Genomic DNA, 18654 nt, shown 5'->3' with positions numbered 1-18654 from the left:
TAAAACAGCAGACTAATATCACGTGAACATACCGAACTCTTGACTGCCTGGGTATATAATCCGGAACACATAATCAGTGGCCTCATCTTCATCTTTGTCAGAGAAAGACTCGCAGGATCCATGCGGACTCCTTTTGCGCAGTTTTGGAAAGACTTTTCCCTGGGGAAGGAGCATGAAATGTTCTGTAAAACATATATTTGTTGCATAAAGTATTCATAAATTAATAGCGTTTGGCAAACCTTTCCTCTTTGAGACCACAGAGGAGGATCCAGCTGCCCATGAGGAAGGAGACCTGTTTCCAGACAGGTGAGGAACTGGAGCAGGTGTCCTCCTTTTGGGAACCGAAACGGAGGCCTTTGGATCCCGTCTTGACTGACCAAAACCACAGTACCACCACTGTCCACTAAACACATTCAGAGAGAACTTGTTACATGAATTAAAGGGGACATGTCACTTTTATAAGGGGTTTAAACACAGTTGTGTGTGAATATAAGCAGCTCCTAATGGTAAATAATTGTATTTATTATAATCAGAAACACTTTGATTGACATTCTCCCTTTGTACTTGTCATGAGAGGGTGAAAGCCCCGCCCACTAATTACCATCTCTTTCTCATTAGCATAAACAGCCATAAGGGTGAAGCAGCTGTCCGCCATTAAAGTTTTAAATCTGCAACACATAGGCATTTATAGCTCCACCCCTTTTTTTAAAAGAGGGCTGGGAACACAATCTCATTTGAATTTAAAGTGACAGTCACCAAAATGGCACAATTAGTATCAAAGCCTTAAAGGGACAGTTTTAAAGAGATATAAAGTATTATTTGTATGTTATTTTGAGCTAAAACTTCACACACACGCACTCTAGGGACATCAGAGACTTATTTTACATCTTATTTACTATGAACGTGATGTAACAACGACAATAACGAACCCATTAGATATACAAAAACAATATGTTATGACAAGCACATGAAGTTACATCATATAACCCAGGATATCTGGCCACAATGAGGTCGATAATTAAAACAGTTGTCATGCCCAAATTTTCACTGTAAACAGAAGTACGCAACAGTAGCCCGGCCTCCGAGCTCTTCTGATTGGTCCACTGCTTTTGGATCAAACTGTGCTGATCTGAGCTGCGCTGAAAGTTAAAGATCTTTTAACTTGAAATGACTCCAGCGTAACGATCAAACATCCATACAGCACGATCACACTAAAAAACAATAGAAAAGTAAGAGAGAGGAAGAACGCATTCTGTGTGAATGTATCTCCTCCTGTGCTTCAGCCTCTGTCTGGCACAATACAGTGCTCTACATCCATGCAGCTAGATAAATGTCCTCGTGCAGATCAGAGGAAATCATTGAAGCATCACTGCGCTGTATTTTAGTAAAGCGTCTTTACTGTCGCATTGGATAAGTTTGGTTTGTAAGCTGTCTTTTCTGATTTCTCTTGCACAGGACATTGGTCTACTCTGGTTGTGTTTAATGGTGCTATATACAAAAACCTGGCAGTGACATCTACTGTTTTCCTTTGATTTGGTGCCATTCAATGGAAAACTGTATACCTAGGAATAGTTGAGACCGAGGATGGGTGGGGTAGTCGAGCAATCAGTAAGTGAAGTGGAGGGGGTCGGGTCTGGGTGGTGGGCTTGTTGCTTTGTTGGTGTTGTGTGTGGATGATTTATTTATGAAATATTTATAGACTGTATATGTAACCCCACCGGTCCTACACCACCCGACCCGCTCCGAGGTGGTATCGAACCGGCGACCTTCCGCATGAGAGTCGGTTGCTCTACCAAGGAGGCTAAAGACCATGGCCTCTAGCGAGGCTTACCTGCACAACACTTACTACACTTACTAGTTGGCCTCCGTTACATATACACATAGTATTTAAATGACCATTATAATCATACACTACAGTCATATTAGATCATCAATTCCCCTATAGCCAACCCCAACTATAGCTCGCAGTGTTACGTCGGTGGAGCAGAGGCCCGGAGGAGAAGCCTGCCGTGGCGATGAACGGTTTCGAGTCCAGGGAAGAGCGGTTCCAGAAATCAGGTAAGATGAAAAACAGAATCCAAAAAATAAAAGCGAACGAGTTCGTGACGGGGCAAGAATGCGGCGAAACCCAAAAACGCGGTCAAAATCAGATGAGGGCTTGTTTTTTTTTTTTTATTTCTGGACAACTTTTGTAAATCGTCACTTGGGTTTAGGGAAGGAGGAGGAGAGCGGCTGGGTTGGCCGATTGGCTGATTGGCCGGCCGCCCAGTCGATCATTCAGTCTGTCAGTCGGACAGATGGTCGCTTGACAGCGGCCTCCGGTGGCTTTTCGTGCGAGAACAGCATGGGGTGGGAACGGCGCACGCTCCTGAGAGGCGTTCGAGACGCGAAAAATAGTGGCACAGCGGCCTCTCGCGGATTCGCGAAAACAAAAATTTGTTTGATTGCACAAATACAAATCCGCGGGGCTAAGTTTCCACAATGAGCCTGGGATGCCTATAGCGCATGTGTTTTGACTGTGGGGGAAGGAGAACATGCAAACTCCACACAGAAATGACAGCTGGTCCAGTCGGGACTCGAACCAGCGACCTTCTTGCTGTGAGGCGACAGTGCCAACCTTCGAGCCAAAAATTGTGGTTTTGTAGCTATATAAATTTGATATGAAATTACTTTTTAATTAACCCTTTAGTAATATTAATTAACTAAGTCCCTTCTTAGACTTTACAGACCTGAAACTTGCCTATAGCACTTATTCATTGTTGCTCTTAGTTGTGTAAATTGCTTCCTTGTCCTCATTTGTAAGTCGCTTTGGATAAAAGCGTCTGCTAAATGACTAAATGTAAATGTAAATGTAAATGTACTTACTATATGATTGGGGTTAGATTGTGGGTTAGGTTTAGGGTTTGTTACATGTAATTATGCATGATTCGTTGTAGTTACTATACTAAGTACTAAATTAAATTTAAAGTGTTACTGCAGTCTGTTCCATTTCAAGAAGTTTGATTGTTTGTTATTTCACATGTCAGGTGTTACAGGGCTAAATGTGTTCGATATCTGTTACCAGCTCGGTCCCAGTTATTCCCTTCACTGGCCAGCAGAGGTCTCTCTCACCGGACTTCTAACACAACGGCTGCGCCCGAAACCGCCTACTACTCAGTAGGTACTGCATTTGAATTTAAACGTACTACTCGGCCGTTAGAAAAGTGCGTTCTATACAGTATGAATGTGAAAAGTATGAATGGAATTCGGACATACTACATTCGCCATTTTGTCATGGTCACGTGTCCTACCTGCGTTAGTTGCGTCGCCTTACTTCCATTCATGAATTCTCTCGCGGGGCATTATGGGATAGTGCTGCATGCATGGGATGCACACTCCAGAATCTCGACGGAAGTCGTAAGTCATACGGGTACTTCTCGCATACTGATTTTCGAATTCTATGAATTCGGACGTACTTTTAGCGTACTATATAGTATGGAAGTATGCGGTTTCGGACGCAGCCTACATCCCCCAGAAGCCCCGAATCTGTCACTGATTGTGCTGCACCTGACTCTGATCACACACACTCCCATATAAGCAGCACCCACGCTCACTTCATTGCGAAGTCTTGTTTGCCCGGTCAACATTACCAAGTGGTTCTCCTTGTATTATTATTGTTTGCCTGTTACTGACCCAGACTGCTCTCGACCTTGTTTTCCTTTCCCGACCCTCTGCTTTCCTAACTACTTAAGCTGCCATCCCTGATCTATGTCGGTTGCAACGACCAACGAGTGTTTGCTGCCTGCCTTTAGACTATCTATGCCTGATCCTCATGTGAGTGTCTATAACAACATTTGGCGTGGATTTCTGATTCTACTGATCTCAATAAACATACTGCAGACGGATCCCTCTGTGTCAGCTTCCTCGTTACAATATCGGTATATTCACCTTGCTGATGGCAGTGCAGATAAACGATTTCCTCTAGACGGATGGTCATCGCGAAATCCCAATAAACACTATGGAGAGAATAAAGAGACAGCATTGTGGTCTTAAATAAATCTTAAAATACTTTATAAATAATAAATCATCAGTCAAGGTATTTTGAAATGCCCAGGATATTGTGCATGCTTATTATCACGATGTATACAGAATTATTGAATATCTACTTAATTCATCACCTCTTTTCATAATCAAACTCTGTGTTTCCGTTCATCAGCTGGTTCGGCGTCCATTTCAGCGTCATGAGATCTGCCGTCTGGTGTAGAGAAAGGTATCCTGGGATTGCTTCCATGTCGTCTGTCTAAAAGAGCAGATTTATTGCCACACTTTCATTAAAATACCATATCTCTGCCAAACATCTCTGTAGCTGACTTACCGGCTGCACGAGGACATTGTTCTTCCCGAAGAGCAGCGTGGCTCTGGAGTTTTGATGAAGGGATTCGACGTAATCCCGAGCCCAGAGAGAAGGCCTGTCATCCATACTGCCGCTCGACTGCCTCTTCTGAATCTACAAAACATTTCATAGATAACATGGATATAGATATAAACAGTTCACTTCATTGGAGCCCTGCACTGGCCTTAAATTTAAGCCCAGCCCTGGCCTGAGACGCAGAGGCTGTAGCCTGGCCCTTGTCCAACAGCTCATTGGCCCGAGTCCGACCCGAAGCCCGTTTTTTTTCCATCAACCAGCTTACACTGTTAAAGCCATTAAAATAGACCAGATTTGTATTTAATAGACAGTTGATGTTTTTTCGTTTAGTTTTTTATCAGAATAATTTAGAGAAACATTTGTAGTTTTTTTTTGTTTGTTTTTGTAAATGCAAGATTTAGTTTAAGTGACATCCAAATTCAAGCAGCATGTTGTCCATGTTGCAATCAGGCTCATTCTGAAAACGTCCCGCAGACATTTCTGGAGACCGCAAATTACGTAGCCGGAGGTAAGCATGGCTGCGTTTCATTTTCTTAGGCGAACGCTGCGGGGCAGTATGTCGTTCCTTTTCGAGCTTACCAGCTGACCATTTACCTCCGTGTGGAGGGTTTTCCCGTCACAACCAGTTTGTCCAGTTAGCTCGTCGTGTACGTCGGCGGACTTGAGATACAGAACTGACCACGATGATGACAGGGTTCGAGTCCGGGGAAGAGCGATTCCAGAAATCCGGTAAGACAAAAACAGAATCCAAAAAAATAAAGTGAACGAGTTCATAACAGAGTGAGAATATGGTGAAATCCGAAAACGTGGTAAAAAAATCAGACGAAGGCTTTTCTGGTTGGTTTTTGTAAATTGTTGGTTGGGTTTAGGGAAGTAAGCAGGTGTGCAGGTCAATCGATAAAATAGGTTGGGTTTAGGGAAGAAAGAGGGTGAGCCGGCCGGTCAGGGCCGGAGCAAGCTGAACTGCCGCTCTAGGCAGAGGACGATCACGCCGCCCTCACCCCAATGTGAAAACGAAAGTGAGTGGTTATGAAAATGAAGTGAGGTGATGTGGACCTCTATTCTGCCGCCCTATGCGCGGATATAACTGAGAATGCGCGGGTGCTGAGGGAGGGAGGTGTCGCGGACACCGTGCTCTCTATTCTGCCGGCCTATGCGCGGATATAACCGAGGACGCGTGGGTGTCGCGGACCTCTATTCTGCTGCACTATGCGCGGATATAACTGAGGACACGCGGGTGCTGATGGAGGTGTCGCTGACGCCGCCCTCTCTATTCTTGCATCTATGCGCGAATATATCTGAGGACGCGGGTGGTGAGGGAGGTGCCGGGGACATAACTGAGGACGCGGGTGGTAAGGGAGGTGTCACGGATGCCGCCCTCTCTATACTGCCGCCCTAGGCGGCCGCCTAGGTCGCCTCTATGGACGCGCCGGTCCTGCGGCCGGTCCAGTCAACCATTCAGTCAGTCAGACAGACGGTCGTTTGACAGCGGCCTCTGGTAGGTTTACACGAGTACAGCGTATGCGCGATCAGCACTCGCGAGAGACATTTGAGATAAAATCTCTGTCATATAATTGCTCATTTTTTTATGTATCGTGATCGAGCCTCATTTTGTGCATATCAAATCGCAAAATCCAAAAAAGCTACACACCATATATTTTTGACTGTTTTTAATGGAGACATTTTTTTACCCATTTTTCCATAATAAAATATTATGGTGGGTCTTGAGATTGAATTACTTGCCTAGGTGGGTCCCGGAATAAAAAAGTTTGGGAATGCCTGCTCTACTGAATGAACAGTTGAAGTCCAAATTAGCCTTGTGATTTATTCTTATTCCTGTGATTTTTCTTTTTCAAGTATTTCCCAAATGATGTTGAACAGATTCAGGTATTTTTGACAGTATTTCCACCAATATTTTTTCTTCTGAAGAAAGTCTTACTTGTTTTATTTCGGTCCTGCATCTAAAGCAGTATCAGCCTCGGTTTCTGATTCGAGAAATGACCACTGCATAATCTCATGGCCTGAATCCAAGCATTAAATATGAGAAGTGTGTCTTACGAGAGCCGGACGTTTAGTGGGCGAGTCCTGCCGGCAGTGTCCGCTGTGAATGCGGTGTCTCTGCACCAGCTCATCAGCTGACGGATCCGTCCAGAAGTGATTGGCTGTCTTTGCTTTGGTGTACTCCAGTGCGCAGGGACCCACTGAAAGGAAGACCATCACAACATCTCAGTTACACAAGACATTTTTGAACATGACAAGATGCTGTACAAATGCTGAAACGTCATTAAAAATAACAACACTGATACCCAGCAGAGATGCGAGGATCGGGCCGTCAACGGGATCTCGCAGAAGAGCTTCCCTTTCGTAAAACTTGCTGAAATACAATAAAATAGAGCGAATACAACTTACTGGAACACATCAAGACATTCAAACATGTCTCATTATTTGATCCTAATCTGCCAAGGAAACAATAAAATGTGTACAAAAGCTGGATTAAGTATACAAAATAATTTAATTAAATATATTGACAATATAATCTAATGTTCATTCATTCATTCATTTTCTGCCACTTTTCCGGGGCCGGGTCGCGGGGGCAGCAGTCTTAGGAGAGAACTCCAGACTTCCCTCTCCCCAGACACTTCCTCCAGCTCTTCTGGGGGGATCCCGAGGCGTTCCCAGGCCAGCCGAGAGACATAATCCCTCCAGCGTGTCCTGGGTCTTCCCTAAGGCCGCCTCCCGGTGGGACATGTCTGGAACACCTCCGTAGGTAGGCGTCCAGGAGGCATCCAAAACAGATGCCCGAGCCACCTCCGCTGACTTCTCTCGATGTGGAGGAGCAACAGCTCTACTCCGAGCTCCTCCCGGGTGTCAGAGCTCCTCACCCTATCCATAAGAGTGCGCCCTGCCATCCTTTGAAGGAAGCTCATTTCGGCCGCTTGTATCCGAGATCTTGTGCTTTCGATCATGACCAAAAGCTCATGACCATAGGTGAGAGTAGGAACGTAGATTGACCGGTAAATCGAGAGTTTTGCCTTTTAGCTCAGCTCCTTCTTGACCACAACGAACCAATACATCGACCGCATTTCTGCACCAATCCGCCTGTCAATCTCACGTTCCATCCTTCCCTCACTCGTGAACAAAACCCCGAGATACTTAAACTCCACTTGGGGTAAGGACTTTCCTCCAACCTGGAGATGGTGAACCACCTTTTCCAGTGGAGCACCATGGCCTTGGACTTGAAGGTGCTGATTCTCATCCCAGCCGCCTCACACTTAGCAGCAAACCACCCCAGTGCATGTTGAAGGTCCATGTGTGATGAAGCCAACAGAACAACATCGTCCGTGAATAACAGATGAAATCCTTTGGTCCCAGAACCGGACCCCCTCCATTCCAAGGCTGCGCCTTGAAATTCTGTCCATAAAAATTATGAATAAAATTGGTGACAAAGGGCAGCCCTGCCGTAGTCCAACCTGCACTCGAAACAAATCTGACTTATTGCCGCCAATGTGAACCAGACTCAGGGACGAAACGGCCCTCAACAGATCACCTCTGACCCCATACTCCCCGAGCACCCTCCACAGAATGCCACGAGGGACACAGTCGAATCTCTCCAAGTCCACAAAACACATGTGGACTGGTTGGGCATACTCCCATGAACCCTCGAGCACCCTGGTGAGGGTATAGAGCTGGTCCAGTGTGCCATGACCCGGACCAAAAAACCGCATTGTTCCTCCTGGATCCTAGGTTCAACCATAGACTTTCCCCGGGAGGCAGTTTAGCCTAAAGTACAAATATACCTGTTTTGTTTTTTGTATTTTAAGTCGAACTGAAGTAAATCAATTAAATCACCGTCTATAAAAAACATATGTACCTTTAAGTCAATGTTTTGAAAAGGAAAGACACGGTAGTTTGACTGTGTTCAGTGTAGTCTGCATCAACACAACATTGCTCATCATTGAATTGTTCACCTGCTGTTCTCCACCAGGTACAGGACGATCTTGTCCAGCAGCTTCTGTGTGAGCGCGGTGCGGATCCAGAGGTGTTTGATGGCCAGAGGAGACAGGTTTGGCGGCCTGGGCTGCTTTCGGACACTCTCCTGACTCATCTGGCTCTGGTTTTGTCTAGTGTTGGGAAAATTAAAAACATAATTACTGAAAAACAAGTTCGCTTAGACCAGAGGTGTCCAAACTCGGTCCTGGAGGGCCGGTGTCCTGCAGAGTTTAGCTCCAACTTGCTTCTGCTAGGAAGTTTCTAGTATATCTAGTAAGAGCTTGATTAGCTGCTTCATGTGTGTTTGATTAGGGTTGGAGCTAAACTCTGTTGTATAGCACCTTTGAGAAAAATGGCACAGACAATGAAAACAAATTAATCCAGAAATATGTGACTTTGACCAAAGCATTAGAGGTGAGCGCTGTTTCTCACTTGTTTTCAATGATTTGTTCCAGCTCCTGCACCTTTCGGCAGAGATCCTCTGCTGGAGGGAACATCTTGCCCACCTTCATAAACAGAGCCGCCAGTTTGTTGCTGCGCAGGAATCCAGCGGCCCGTCGCTTCAGCCCATGAAGAACACACGCTTCCACAACCCCTGCACAGAGAACACACAGGTATACAGTACAATATACAGCAGAACTATCATTAACGCAATAATAGTATATGCAATATACAGTTGAATTCAGATCTATTAGCCCTCCTGAATTATTTAGCCCCCCTTTATCTAATTTTCCCCCAATTTCTGTTTAACAGAGAGCAGATTTTTTCAACACATTTCTAATCATAACAGTTTTAATAACTCATCTCTAATAACTAATTTATTTTCTCTTTGCCATGATGACGGCACTTAATATTAGACTAGATATTCTTCAAGACACCAGTATTCAGCTTAAAGTGACATTTAAAGGCTTAACTAGGGTAATCAGGGTAAAGTTAGGGTAATTAGGCAAGTCATTGTTTAACAGTGGTTTGTTCTGGAGACAATCCAAAACTAATATTGCTTAATATCACTAATATTGACCTTAAAATGAGTTTAAAACAATTACAAACTGCTTTTATTCTAGCCGAAATAAAGACTTTTTCCAGGGGGGAAATATTATAGGAAATACTGTGAACAATTCCTGAATCTGTTCAACATCAACTTCAACTGTAGGGATCACAGTTGTGTGATGAATTGATTTATGCATTGGTTGTTTATCTAAATTTGACCAATCAGATGGGGCTGTATAATCTTTAGCCCCGCCTCCCTTGTAGTTGGAGTTCTGCTATTGGCTGGAGCCCTCGAAGCTGAACCCAAAGCTGAAAATAAACATTAATGGCGGGAAAATGACAACAGCCAATCCGAATAAGAATATCTGTGCAGGTTTTTACTCATTCATAATGTTTTAAAGACTAAGGGCCGTATTATACACCCGGCGCAAGATGTGTATGGTGCGATTTGCTGCTATTTTCAGACCAGCGCAACAGTAATTTTCACGTTTTGCACCACATTGTTTTAATAGCAAATCCATTTGCGCCACTTTATGCACTCATGTGTGTGCTGGTCTATAGGGGAGGTGTGTTAAGGCGCATTGTTGAAGCGCTGCTATTTTGAGGAACTGAAATAGACTGTGCAATAGACCAAAAAGCTGCTCTAAAGTCCAGTGTTAGTTATGCGCCTATGCAGGTCTAAACACTTACACACTGCTGAATACACACATGATGATCAGCAACACACACATATCTTTACAGATGAAAACAATTAAATGATTAAAATGATCCAGAAATTATGAGTTTCTTCATCAAAATAAACAGCACTGCCTCCATGCCTTCTTCGCCTCGGGGGGCTTTTTCAGTTTATCCATGACGATCTGCATCTGTATAATGTGATTTTTATTAGCTGTCTTATTGATTATATGCAGATTTATATTTGTTTTAATGTAAACAAGTGTAGATTTGTCCACCTGTGGGGTTTTGGAGACGCCTGCATCAGCATATGAGGATAAGAACAGGACGTGTGTTTGGAGATAACAGTTTTCTGACCACACTTTGTTGTTATTGTTCATTTATACCTTTGCTGGAGATTAAAACTGAATTTAGAAATAGTTTTGACACAAATCTTTATGCTTAACAAACTAAATTAAATATGTGGGCTAATGGATGTGTTCAGTGGAGTGAGTTTCCACCGTTTCCTCACTCCACTAAAGTAAAGGAGTAAAGTAAAGGAGTAAAGTAAAGAGGCTGAATGGAGGAGGCTCGTTCTTTATTCTCGCGCTGCAGATGCTCTGTTTAACTGTTTTTTCACTAGTAAAGCGTTCAGATTTAACACTTACAAAGTCGCCATATAAATAGCAAATGCACCATGGAGTGAGGCAACTGACTCTTGAAGGGAATGAGAGACGAGACTCTGATTGGTTTAATTCACATTATGCTCAAAACACACCCAGAACTCATTAAGAGAATAAGCACAACCCTGTTAGAGCGTATTTTACCATAATTAAATAGCAAAGGTGGATTCAGACACGCCCTTAATGCTTTTGCGCCATGTGTTTTAGACTTTGACAGTTAAAATAGAGCCCTAAATGTTTGCACCTCGACACCTCTTTTTTATCCTGAGTTAGATCTGAAAAATACTTGTTAATTTTAATATCATTAAACAAATGAATGACTTCGAAAACACAGCTAATAAAAATACAGGTTTTCTAGGGAAATTTTATATCGTAAAAAACAAAAATACCGTTACCGTAATACTCGACAACATTATCGAATATATTCCTATACATTCATTCATTTCCATTCGGCTTAGTCTTTATTTCAGAGACCGCCACAGCGGAATGAACCACCAACTATTCCAGCATATGTTTTACGCAGCAGATGCCCTTTCAGCTGCAACCCAGTACTGGGAAACACTCACATTCACACACACACATTTATTCATCAACTTAGTTCATCAGTTCCCCTATGGCGCATGTGTTTGGACTGTAGGGGAAACCGGAGCACCGGGAGGTAACCCAATGCCATTACAGGGAGAACATGCAAACTCCACACAGAAATGACCCAGACAGGACTCGAACCAGCGACCTTCTTGCTGTGAGGCCACAGTGCAGACCACTGAGCCACCGTGCTGCCCCTGGTATTAAAAAATATACAAGAACCATTACTTGCCAAAACATGTAAAGGTGTCTGTTGTTAACACTCACTAGTGAATGTTTTACACCAGCCCTGAACACCGCACGAACGCATCCAGAGACTCCTCGCAGTGTTTATTTACTCAGTTGCAGAAGTAAGTCAATAATCTGCTGGTGCGCCGTCAGGAACAGATTGTTAAATGGAGGTGGTTTGACGAGCGGATATGATGTGTGCCATCAGTCAGACTCTCATAACCCATAACAGTAATGAGGTGTCCTTCAGCAGTCCACTCACCATACTGACACACACGCACACATCACTTTATTAAACACTACTGAGGGAAAGAGCACACTACAAGCTACTTTACCAAGGAAAATACTCATTCGTCACATGCAAAAGCGTATAATGTTTGTGTATATGCTAAAAAAAGGGGTATAATAGTGAAACTAAAACTATGAAACTAAAAATAACTCCAAAATCAACAGCATAGAATTTTAGTAACTCGAAATGGTCACACTTTAAAACAAGGTTCCATTAGTTTATGTTACTTAATGCCTTTTATAATATGAACTAATAATAAACAATACTTTTAATAAGCATTTAATAATCTTGGTTCATCTAATGTGTTATTAATATCCAAAGTTGTCCGGTGGGTTAACAGGAACTAACACTTCATATATTCATTTTTCTTTCGGCTTAGTCCCTTTATTTATCAGGGGATGAACTGCCAACTATTCCAGCATATGTTTTATGCTTTACCAACTGCAACCCAGTACTGGGAAACACCCAATACTCTCTCATTCACACACACACACACACACTCATATACTACAGGCATTTTAGTGAAACCAATTCTCCTATAGCGCATGTGTTTGGACTGTGGGGGAAACCGGAGCACCCTGAGGAAACTCACGCCAACACGGGGAGAACATGCAAACTCCACACAGAAATGACAACTGACCCAGCTGGGAGTCGAACCAGGGGCCTTCTTGCTGTGAGGCGACAGTGCCATCCCAGAACTAACAATGATTGACTGTATTAATATGTAATAAATGTATTGCATGTTGTTTGTTTATGTTAATAAATCCATTAATTAACATTAACTAATACAACCTCATTGTAAAGTGTTTGACCCTTAAAATAAATAAACGTTACCTCAAAAAAAAAAATAGTAAAAATCTTTAACTTTAATTTTAACTTACAAAATAAAATAATAATATTAAATAAATATAAAAATGTATAAAACTGAAAAATAAAACACAATAAAATTAAGACTATATATATATATATATATATATATATATATATATATATATATATATATATATATATATATATATATATATATATATATATATATATATATATGTATGTATGTATGTATGTATATATATATAAGAAAATATTTCTAATTCTAAATACTTAATGAATTTAAAATACCAATAAACAGATTTAAAGTATGGCGATGATACTAAAATAAAAGATATAATAAAAAATGTAAAATAATAAATAAATACACACATTAAGTTCAATTATAATTTAAAATAATAATAATAATAATAAAAATAAATCGAGCCACTGCCAATGCAACAGTTTTCATTTTCACTTAGTTGTGATGTTAATAAATAAATAAACAATACAAATAAAATAAATAATAAAAAACATTAAATTAATAAAACTTTACTCAATTTAAAATCAAAACAAAATATCAAAAAATGTTATTCAAAACACTTAAAGTAAACACAAGACAAATAAAAATGTTTATAGTATCTTAATGATTCTACAATAACACTACTAACTATATATTATAAAACTATATAATACAACAATAATACTACTAAACTACTGCACATATTTTAAAAAACTTACAGCTACTAACAAGAATGATAATTATAATTCAATACAAAAATTATAAATAAATAGTCATTAATTACAATTCATCCATTAATAATAATAAATCAAACAACATAGAATTTACTCATATAAAAAATAAATAAAATGAACATAACTATAAAAATCTGAAAAAACGAAATATCATCTCACCGCAGAAAGAGATGATGTGACTGCTGTCTTCATGCACAAACTTGCGTGTCACGGCCTCCTCCATGATCTGCTTGACCTGAAAATCCAACAAGGTTTAATCCAACACACTGAAATAACGCTCCGCCCCCTACTCAATATTCCATCTCAGTTGGGAGTACATGCGAATATTAAAATAAAGCCCCGCCCCCTAATCAGTATTCCATTTCTGTTTAAGCACATCAAAACACTGAAATGAAGCTCCGCCCCCCACTAAATATTCCATTTCAATTGGAAGTACATCAACACACTGAAATAAAGCCCCGCCCCCTACTCAATATTCTGTTTCAGATGGAAGTACATGAAAACATTAAAATAAAGCCCCGCCCCTGCTAAATATTCTGTTTTAGTTGGAAGTACATCAACATACTGAAGTAAAGCCCCGACCCCTACTCAATATTCCATTTCAGTTGAAGTACATCAACACACTGTAATAAAGTCCCGCCCCCTACTCAATATTCAATTTTAGTTTAAGTACATCAATACACTGAAATAACGCCCCGCCCCTACTCAATATTCAGTTTCAGTTGAAGTACATCAACACACTGAAATAAAGCCCCACCCCCTACTCAATATTCAGTTTCAGTTGAAGTACATCAACACACTGTAATAGAGCCCCGCCCCTACTCAATATTCATTTTCAGTTGAAGTACATCAACACACTGAAATAAAGCCCCGCCCCCTACTCAATATTCAGTTTCAGTTGAAGTACATCAACACACTGTAATAGAGCCCCGCCCCTTACTCAATATTCAGTTTCAGTTAAAGTACATCAACACACTGAAATAAAGCCCCGCCCCCTACTCAATATTCCATTTCAGTTGGAAGCACATCAACATACTGAAATAAAAGTGCGCTCATTTAAGGCAGATTGGTACAAGAACAATTCACCATGCCTGAATCATTAAGGAGGAAAATGCAACTTAATTTCTGCTAGTGTCTTGGCCTGTACATTGACCTGACATGAACCCAATTGAGCATTTTTTTTTCACCACCACCCAGCTATGTGCAGGAACTTTGAGGAGTTTTAACATTACGGTATCTACCACAGAAGACCATTCATCAGCTCACTGTATATATTCATAACTTCCAGATATCACGTTTTTATGTTGTGTATTGATGATTACTACCTAAAAATGCAAGGTTATTTTACCCAATTCTTGGTGTTATATATACGGACTGAACCTGGGTAAATTTTTTTGTAATTAAATTAATAGTATCAAATGTAACCCAATGTTTGGGTTAGTCCACGTGTTATTCAATTTGGGTTTAAATAACCCAGCTTTCTTAGAGTGTACAATTGGAACAAACATGATTTTTTAAATGACCAAAACTCATTTATTTCAGTATATAAACACAAACAATCTATAACATATGGTCACACTTTATTTTAAGGTACAATTCTCGCTATAAATGATGACTTTTACCTCAAAGAAGGTAAATAAACTCCTTATTAATAGTCATCAGGTAGTAGTTAGGGTAATGTATGTGTAGGATTAGGATAAGATTATGCAGAATATATACTGTACTTTATAAGTACTAATAAACAGACAGTATCTTAATAATATGCAGGTAATAAGCCAAAAAATATATAGCACCACTGTATTATCATATATAATGTTTGGGTTAGTCCAAATTTTTAAATAACCCAGCATTTCTTAGAGTGTACAATTGGAACAAACATGACTTTTAAACATTTTTTAAATGATCATTTTCAGAAATTGTGTTTTATTATTAGTATTGAAGTGTACAACTGCAAAAAAAACTGTTTCTGAAACTTCCTAACAACACTACTGATCTGTTTTTGGCAAATTAACTCTTCACGATTCACTCAAGTTGCTACAACGTGATGTTCGCTTATAATTTGTATATCGTGTGATGATTAATAATGAGTGTAAATAAAAACATTCTTCATTTATATAAATAAGTAATACATAAATATAATATAAACACAATGTAGACACAGTATGCATAAAAATATGGCCACAGTTTATTTAAAGGTGCAATTCTTGCTATTAACTATGACTTTTCCCCTCAATAAACTCCTGATTTATAGTTAATATGGTCACAGTTGGGTTTAGTATTGGGTGAGATTGAATCATGCAGGATAAATACTTTATAAGTACTAATAAACAGGCAATATCTTAATTACATGCAGGTAATAAGCCACTAGTTAATAGTGAGAATTGGTAATTAAACTAACGTGTAACCAAAACTATATAGCACCACTGTATTATCATATTCATAGCACAAATATGAAAGACTCCAGCATTATCTTTTGATAAACCTTGTTAATTATGCGCTGACTAAATGAATGGCTGTGACAGAGATGTCAGTACTCTTAATAAACACCACACACACACACACACACACACACACACACACACACACACAGACACACACACACACACACACACACACACACACACACACTGTCGTATGTTTCTATACATCCCAATATCCGAAACAATTCCCGGTTATAAAAGCGACTCAATTAGCATGACAAGTCTTCATCATCATCATCATCATCATCATCATCATCATCACATTGGACTCTTTAAGAAAGCAAATGGCTGAAGAAGACATGATTCACTCTGGTGCCAAGAGGACAAACGCAGCAATGACCTTGTTTACATGCTCTTCTATTAGAAAAGCACACCGTGTGATCATGAGGATACGTAAACACTGCATTATGATGATGATGGTGATGGTGATGATGATCGGACAGGTGATGTGTGTGTCAGTGCACAGATTTGACACATTCACCACCTGCAGATTGCCACCATGATCATATCGAGCGATGCACAGCCTGTATTGATCATCCATAGCCAATATCTGATAAACGGTAATCACATATAAACACACACACACAACAGCAAGTCTCCCACCTCTTTCTTGACGTTGCGCAGCAGCCTCTGACGCGTTTCTGATTCTGTAAACAAACACACACACACACATACATATAGCTATATATAGACAGATATTGTACATTTAGCTGTTCGTTTTCAAAACAGAAGCTGGATGCCTGACCTCCCATGGTTGCAGTCTTATGGGCTACTCCGTGTGTGTGAGGACGGATGGATGTGCGCAGGATGACAGTGTGTGTCCTCGTGAGTCAGAGCTGCGCGCGCAGGGTGTGGCGACTCACAACACCACCATCATCATCATCATCATCACCCAAATATAAATAAATATTACTGATGTCCCGGCGACGTCTCCGCGATGTCCCGGCGATCTTGCGATGCTGGAGTTCACAAGCGCTTCTTCTTCTTATCTCTCACTAGTGAGTCAGGTTGATGATGTTTTTGAGAGCTGCTCCGCACAACCCGCTGCGATTGGACACACTGAGCGCCAATCAGCGAGCCGAGCGGCTCTGTGGACACGCCCACTTCTGTAGCTCTGCACGCAGATCACACATGCGGAGAACAGGCGACACTTTTACATCATGCACCTGCTGCACATCTGCTCATCGTGTGCTTACGTGTTTATTTATTTAACATTTATAAGATATGTGATGCAAATAACCAATAACAATAATATAATGATAATAAAGATAGAATTAAAAATAAATAAATATATCCAACACGTGCAGCATATTTCTATAAACATGAATACAAAATGTAGCTATATAACTTATGCAGCGCACTTATTTATATTCATTACTTCTTATTTATTTTACATTACGTTATTCAGTTTTATTTTCATGCTATAGTAATTTGTTCATTCTTACATTAATTTATAATAATTTCTTAATAATAACTTTAATTCTTTCATTTAGCTTCAGCTTAGTGCCTTGTTTATCAGGGGTCGCCACAGAGGAATGAACCTCCAACTATTCCGGCATATGTTTTACACAGTGGATGCCCTTCCAGCCACAACCCACTGGGAAACATTCATATGCACTCATTCACAGACACTCAGTACGGCCAATTTAGTTCATCAGTTCCCCATAGTGGATGTGTTTGGACTGTGGGAAAAACTGGAGCAGTCGGGACTTGAATCAGCAAACTTCTTGCTGTTAAGCGATAGAGTTAACCACTCTGCCACCATGTCGCCAATGTATTATATGTCTATACAAATTTTAAACACCTTTTGTTCATACCTAAATGTTTTTCCCCTTTTTTTCATCTATTTAAAATAAAACTTAATCTAATATAAAGTCTCTCTCCGTTTTTCAGTTCAATTCAATTCAATAGTTGCTTTATTGGCATGACAAATGTTACATATGTATTGCCAAAGCAGTTATAAAGTTACATAAAAATAAAAGAATATACATATTTAATAAAAAACAACAACATGTAAACACATTAAATAGTAGTAGTAGTAGTGGTAAAAAAAAGATATATACATATAATAATTAAATAAAAATATAAATAATATATCATATTGTAATTTAATATATCATATCATAATTCAATTTATCATCTTATTTTCCAATATATCTTATTGTTATCCAATATATTATATCATTCATATCGCATTATTCATTTATAACAATAAAATATTAATAGATCAGAATACACTGCACATTTAACAATCAACATACTAGGATAAAACAGTAACAACAACAATAATAATCAGTATATTTACAATGATTAATTTATAATCATTTAGATGTGCTTGTGCGTATGTGTGTGTGTGTGTGTGTGTGTGTGTGTGTGTGTGTGTGTGTGTGTGTTTGCATGTTTGCAAGCGCATCCTCTCTCTCTCTCTCTCTCTCTCTCTCTCTTCATATATACTTATATTAATAAATATGTCATAATTTAGTAATTTTTCATATAATAAGTCACAGTTTTATTTTATATGGAATATTATACATTTTTTATTTTCAAGTTTCTTATGCTGTAATGCTATTTTTATAATTTATATTATATTGATATTATGTTTAATTTTATTCATTTAAAAATTAAGCTATTGATTATTCCTGTCATTTTAAGTATTACTATACTCATTATTTTATTTTCTATTGTCTAAAGTAAGTATGTTTTTTTAAATTAGTAAATTGATTATGTGTTCAATATTCATTTGCATGGTGGATTACATTATTGTTTATTATTAATCGAGCTTTT

The 18654-nt window shown here is 39.7% G+C and overlaps 1 protein-coding gene across 3 annotated transcripts in view; it reads right to left on the bottom strand.

Annotated features, from left to right (window-relative positions):
* Positions 1 to 16867, bottom strand: part of sgsm1b (small G protein signaling modulator 1b) — a 35674-nt gene extending 18807 nt beyond the window's left edge. For all 3 annotated transcript variants that reach the window (XM_087269943.1, XM_087269944.1, XM_087269945.1), the window contains exons 1-12: positions 16616 to 16867; positions 16474 to 16517; positions 13550 to 13625; positions 8831 to 8993; positions 8377 to 8529; positions 6715 to 6782; positions 6467 to 6609; positions 4355 to 4486; positions 4158 to 4279; positions 3928 to 3995; positions 240 to 403; positions 33 to 159 (exon numbers count right to left, since the gene is read on the bottom strand). In XM_087269943.1, coding sequence (XP_087126069.1) covers positions 33 to 159; positions 240 to 403; positions 3928 to 3995; positions 4158 to 4279; positions 4355 to 4486; positions 6467 to 6609; positions 6715 to 6782; positions 8377 to 8529; positions 8831 to 8993; positions 13550 to 13625; positions 16474 to 16517; positions 16616 to 16622 — 1267 coding nt within the window. In that variant the 5' untranslated portion in view covers positions 16623 to 16867. The remainder of the gene's footprint in view (positions 1 to 32; positions 160 to 239; positions 404 to 3927; positions 3996 to 4157; positions 4280 to 4354; positions 4487 to 6466; positions 6610 to 6714; positions 6783 to 8376; positions 8530 to 8830; positions 8994 to 13549; positions 13626 to 16473; positions 16518 to 16615) is intronic.
* Positions 16868 to 18654: the final 1787 nt, after the last annotated feature.

The sequence above is a fragment of the Danio rerio genome, chromosome 10 (genome assembly GCF_052040795.2).
Source record: "Danio rerio strain M-AB ecotype USA chromosome 10, GRCz13ab, whole genome shotgun sequence".
Taxonomy (NCBI): domain Eukaryota; kingdom Metazoa; phylum Chordata; class Actinopteri; order Cypriniformes; family Danionidae; genus Danio; species Danio rerio.
Note: the sequence above shows the minus strand (reverse complement) of the source record. Positions and strands in the feature narration are given on the sequence as shown.